Raw genomic sequence first — 5,994 nt, 5'->3', positions numbered from 1 at the left:
CACTAATATTACACTGTCACTAATATTACACTGTCACTATACTGTCACTAATATTACACTGTCTCTACACCGTCACTAACATTACACTGTCACTAACATTACACTGTCACTACACTGTCACTAATATTACACTGTCACTACACTGTCACTAACATTACACTGTCACTACACTGTCACTAATATTACACTGTCACTACACCGTCACTAACATTACACTGCCTCTACACTGTCGCTAACATTACACTGTCACTACACCGTCACTAACATTACACTGTCACTAACATTACACTGTATCTACACCATCACTAACATTACACCGTCACTAACATTACACTGTCTCTACACTGTCGACAACATTACACTGTCAATATCATTCTACTGTCTCTATGCCATTTGGGATACACACTGTAATATGTGAGAGGCTCCCTACTGTCACAAGTCATTGCAGGTGCTGTGGTATCTCTCATCTCATAAAGGAGACGGGCTGTGTAATGTACAGTTAGTGGTATCTCTCATCTCATAAAGGAGACGGGCTGTGTAATATACAGTTAGTGGTATCTCTCATCTCATAATGTACAGTTTAACAGAATAACAACACTGGTCCACACTGTGATCTTAGGTAGGCAGTGGTGGGAAAAGTAGTGAATTTGTCATACTTGAGTAAAAGTAAAGATACCTTAACAGAAAATGACTCAAGTAAAAGTTACGCAGTAAAATACCACTTGAGTAAAAATCTAAAAGTATTTGGTTTTAAATGTACTTAAAGTACAGTGGTAGAAAAAGTATTGAAACATCACACTTGAGTAAAAATACAAAGTAAAAGTAAACGCTATACATCAAATTCCTGATATCGAGCAAACCAGACGGCACGATTTCCGTATTATTTTTAAATTACGGACAGCCAGGGGCACAATCCAACGCTCAGACATCCTTTACAAACACAGTATTAGGTGTTTCGTGAGTCCGCCAGATCAGAGGCCTGTAGGGATGACGAAGCGTTATATTGATAGGTGCCATAATTCTGTCCTGCTTTAGCATTCTATATGTAACCAGTACTTTTAGTTGTCAGGGAAAATGCATGGAGTAAAAAGTACATTATTTTCTTTACGGATGTAGTATAGTAAAAGATAAAGATATAAAGATATACAAATATATCAATAGTCAAAAATATAAATAGTAAAGTACAGATACCCCAAAAAAAACGTCTTAAGTAATACTTAAAAGTAGTTTGACTTAAGTACTTTGTCACATACATAGCGTAGCAGACATGCTGTGTTTTCTCTCAGGGCATGTCTATAGGGGTCTGTGTGTTTTGGGTCAAACAAAACCCAGTGTTACGTCCCACGTGGCACCCTATTCCCTACATGGTGCACTACGGTTGACCAGAGCCCGTCAAAAGTAGTGCACTATATAGGAAAAAGGGTTCCATTTGGGACACAGACCCGTGTTTACTCCAAATGGGAAACCAGACAAGCAGTCAGAATGGCAAGGGTCTCAAATGGCACCATATTCCCTACATAGATCCCTATATAGGGAATAGGGTGTAATTTGGGACACGGTCAAAATGTCACCTCTGTTTACATGAACAACAGTTGACAGTATCTATCATATGTATTTACAAAACAACTGTTCTGTCCCTCTTAGACTTAGCTGTGTATAATTCAACAGACAGACAAACGGCTGGTCCTCGTCAAGGCTCTGGAGACAGGCTATCCGTTTGTCCTCAGGTTTATTGACTGAGAAAGGGTGAAACTGGGACAAGAAAACAAAGAACAGAATGGCATGTCCCCACTGCAATGCAATGTATCATTACTAATGGAGAACGGGGTGTTTTAACTAGGCAAGTCAGTTTATGAGAGAGAGAGAGAGAGAGAGAGAGAGAGAGAGAGAGAGAGAGAGAGAGAGAGAGAGAGCCGAGAGAGACTATATATATATATATATATATATATATATATATATATATATATATATATATATACACTACCGTTCAAAAGTTTGGGGTCGCTTAGAAATTTCTGATTAATCTGATCAATTTGATGTTATTTGATGTTATTTTAATGGACAAAAAAAAAAGGTGCTTTTCTTTCAACTGACTAACACAACCTCAAACAAGGACATGTCTAAGTGACCCCAAACTGTTGAACGGTAGTATATATATTTTGATACGGGATTTACAAGGTACAAAACAATGTTTCTTAAACTTAGAAAACATCTACCAGAAAAAAGGTTTTAGAAATACATCGAAGTAGAGACTTCTGCCAACAAATATCAACATTTCGATGTATTTTTTAGAAACCATTTGCATTCTGTAAGACTTCTGCTCCATCTGTTTGACCAGAAATCAAAGCCTTCGCTTTATTCAACAATTTTTTAGTATCTAAAATGGTTGAATATTTTATATACGTCTTTATTTCAACAAAAATATAGACTCTTAGAGCTTTCATTCGACATACAATTTGACATGCTTCTATGAACTTGACATGTTGGTGCTCATTGGTCCTTTTTTCACGTGGAAATGCCCTAAACCATTAGAGCCATACTAAGCTTGCAGTTTCAATCAATCCCTTCAAAATAATGATATCAATGTTTCAAAGTCCATCAAAAACAACCGTTGGCAACATGAGGTAAGTAGTTAAAGAATACGGTATTACCAACAATGCTATCAAAGGCACAAGACTTGATGGAGAGAGCTAAGGTACCGTACGCAGAAGATAAACACTTTTACGCCACTTCAATAGCGAACAGACTTTTTCACAGCAGGTTAGGAGACTGAGGTTAAGTTTATGAAAGGGTTAGGAGCATAAACACAGCAGGTTAGGAGAATAAACACAGCAGGTTAGGAGAATAAACACAGCAGGTTAGGAGCTTAAACACAGCAGGTTAGGAGAATAAACACAGCAGGTTAGGAGAATAAACACAGCAGGTTAGGAGAATAAACACAGCAGGTTAGGAGAATAAACACAGCAGGTTAGGAGAATAAACACAGCAGGTTAGGAGAATAAACACAGCAGGTTAGGAGAATAAACACAGCAGGTTAGGAGAATAAACACAGCAGGTTAGGAGAATAAACACAGCAGGTTAGGAGAATAAACACAGCAGGTTAGGAGAATAAACACAGCAGGTTAGGATAACTTACGCAGCAGGTTAGGAGAATAAACACAGCAGGTTAGGAGAATAAACACAGCAGGTTAGGAGAATAAACACAGCAGGTTAGGAGAATAAACACAGCAGGTTAGGAGAATAAACACAGCAGGTTAGGATAACTTACGCAGCAGGTTAGGAGAATAAACACAGCAGGTTAGGAGAATAAACACAGCAGGTTAGGAGAATAAACACAGCAGGTTAGGAGAATAAACACAGCAGGTTAGGAGAATAAACACAGCAGGTTAGGAGAATAAACACAGCAGGTTAGGAGAATAAACACAGCAGGTTAGGAGAATAAACACAGCAGGTTAGGAGACTGAAGTTAAGTTTATGAAAGGGTTTGCGAAAATGCTGCTCTCCTAACCTGCTACGAAAATCACCTCGTATTGAAGTGGCTCTCCCATATGCAGAATCAAACATGATGTTCTTTATTGGAGAAACCAAACTTCTTGTTTACTGAGGTCACATGACAGGTAAGGTCAAGGTGACAAAAGGTAAGCTGCTTATATAAAACTGCCAGCAGCAGGAGACAAACACACCCATATGGTACATGAATAATCACATAACAGAAGAAAAACGTAGAATAGAGTTTCTAGATTCTACACAGCTATAACTGTCCAAAACACTGAACACATTACAGTTTTACCAGAATACCAAAACAGACATTTAACTTTAAAAAAAAAAAAAAAAAGATACCATGTGATTCTAATAATCATATACAGGAAATGCATGTGTTAAGGTACAGTGAGTATCAGAAGATAACTGGTCTCTTTGCAGTCCATTCAGATGTACACACCAACACTGCTTCCACTGTGGTGATACTGCGATGGTTGAACTCTGGAGCCATTATACCCGATAAAAACAGGATTCTGAGGTACGGCTTGGAAACTGGAGTTGTGTGAAACGGACAGGTTTCCCGGATGACTGTAGGAGTATGGATTTGTCTGTTGACTACCGGTGTATGTGGTGTACGGAGCGGTCACGTGGCTATAGGAGTACGGAGTCTGTTGGCTGACGTATAAGGAGTTAGCCGCAGTGGACAGGCTGCTGACGTATTTGGAGCTGTCCGAGGTGGAGGGACGGTGTCCGTCAACACGGCGTCCGTTGCCACGGTGATAGACCAATGGCCCAACAACGTTCTCCACCAAGCTAGAGTCGGACACAGCAGCAGGAGGGTTCATAACGACCCCTTGTTGTCCAAAAGGAACGTTATGAAGAATCGGAGCTTGGTGGTGTTGGTATGAATCGAAGCTGTGACTCTGTTGTTGGTTCAGACCGGGCTGGCGGTGAGCCCTCATGCTAAGAATACTGGAGATGGGATGATAGTGCATCAGAGTGGGTTTGTTGATCCTGTTGGCTGGGTGGTAGATATCGAACGAGGCTTTGTTGGAGTGGACGCGGCGACAGAGGAAGAGAAACCCAGAGGTTAAGAGGAAGGCTCCGGTCACCCAGCCGATGTAGAGAGCATCTCCCAGCTCCCTGCGCTGGGCGTCGATCAGCAGGGGGTTGTAGAAGTCACGGATTATGGCGTGAGCCGTCCAGGAGACTGGGATGAACACACAGATAGAGGCCAGTAACTGCATGCCTCCAGCCACCACGAGGATGAGGCTCTTAACGCGGTCGTTGTCCTGGATGCAGGAGGTACAGCGCATCCCTGCTAGAGCCCCCAGTAGACCCATCGCTGAGAGAGCCAGAGAGCAGCACATCAAGCCCCTGGCAGCCTGTGGAAGAGAAGATCAATACATACTGTAGCACATCAACCCATTATCTAGCTACCTCTTCAAGACGTTCCAATCTCTTGGTGGAACGCCTAAGGTTGAAAGTCGCTGAACCCGGGTTTGAGACCCGGTAGGAGCTACTGCCCATATTCGCTACAATACATAAAGTTTACCTAAATATGTGTAAAATTTGTTCATGATTGACATGATTTCATATCGTTCGTCCCAAATGGCACCCTATTCCCTGCACTACTGGGGGCCCATAGGGTGCCATAGGCACTACATAAGGAAGAGGGTGCCATTTGGGACACATCCGTAAAGTAACTCATACCTGCAGGTCTGCAGGGAGATAGAGCAGAGAGTCGTACACCTTACACTGCATCCTGATGTTGGCCTGTCTATAGCAGTTCATCCACAGGCCCTCCCAGCGCGTCTCCATGACGATGATGTTCTCTCCGATGAACGCTGTCACCTTCCACATGGGCATCCCGGTGACGGCGGCTGCTCCGATCAGACCCACCAGGCCAACGCACAGCGCCGCGATCTCAGACACGCCCTGGACCATCACGTCGTCAAGGGTCCAAAGAAACAATCAGGGTGCAAACAAACTCTCAAAGTCCTCCTGACAAAAAGAAACCTTAGGGATAGTTGACTCCCAAATCTACTTTTCTCAGATGTTTTCAGACCTCAAAAATGGTCTAAGTTGGAGATGAGTCCATGTCCCCATACAATGTCCCAAAACAAATGAAAATGCTGTACAATTGGAGAAGTATCCGAGGCAGAGGGGTGACCTGTCCTGCTCTCAGTGTGATGGTGAAGTGTGACCTGTCCTGTTCTCAGCTTTGATGGTGAAGTGTGAGACAGACAATAGCGCAGGGTGTTGGGTAGCTACTGTCTGTTATGGGAGAGAAACTCTGCTCTCTCCTGGTTGGCTTATAGGATCAGGGTACAAAGGAGGACCTGTGAGGACTGTCTGTGTGCGGGCATTGTCTAGTACAGTAGTTCATTGGTTCACCCACTTGTTGATGTTTTCATAGCCTATTTATAGCCAACACATCCACTCAATTACACATTATACCATTGGAGCTTAACACAGTAGATAGCTGTGGTACCATTGGAGCTTAATACAGTA

At 42.3% G+C, this 5,994-nt stretch overlaps 1 protein-coding gene across 1 annotated transcript; it reads right to left on the bottom strand.

Annotated features, from left to right (window-relative positions):
• Positions 1 to 2,386: 2,386 nt before the first annotated feature.
• Positions 2,387 to 5,735, bottom strand: LOC106613331 (claudin-like protein ZF-A89). The gene is made up of 2 exons (XM_014215439.3): positions 5,194 to 5,735; positions 2,387 to 4,865 (listed from the first exon to the last, which is right to left on the bottom strand). The coding sequence occupies exons 1-2, from the start codon at positions 5,425 to 5,427 to the stop codon at positions 3,927 to 3,929; spliced, it is 1,173 nt and encodes a 390-aa protein (XP_014070914.1). The 5' UTR covers positions 5,428 to 5,735; the 3' UTR covers positions 2,387 to 3,926.
• Between the last annotated feature and the right edge of the window lie 259 nt (positions 5,736 to 5,994).

The sequence above is a fragment of the Salmo salar genome, chromosome 09 (assembly GCF_965601325.2).
Source record: "Salmo salar chromosome 09, fSalSal1, whole genome shotgun sequence".
Taxonomy (NCBI): domain Eukaryota; kingdom Metazoa; phylum Chordata; class Actinopteri; order Salmoniformes; family Salmonidae; genus Salmo; species Salmo salar.
The sequence above is the reverse complement of the archived record's forward strand: the minus strand, read 5'-3'. Positions and strand labels throughout refer to the sequence as shown.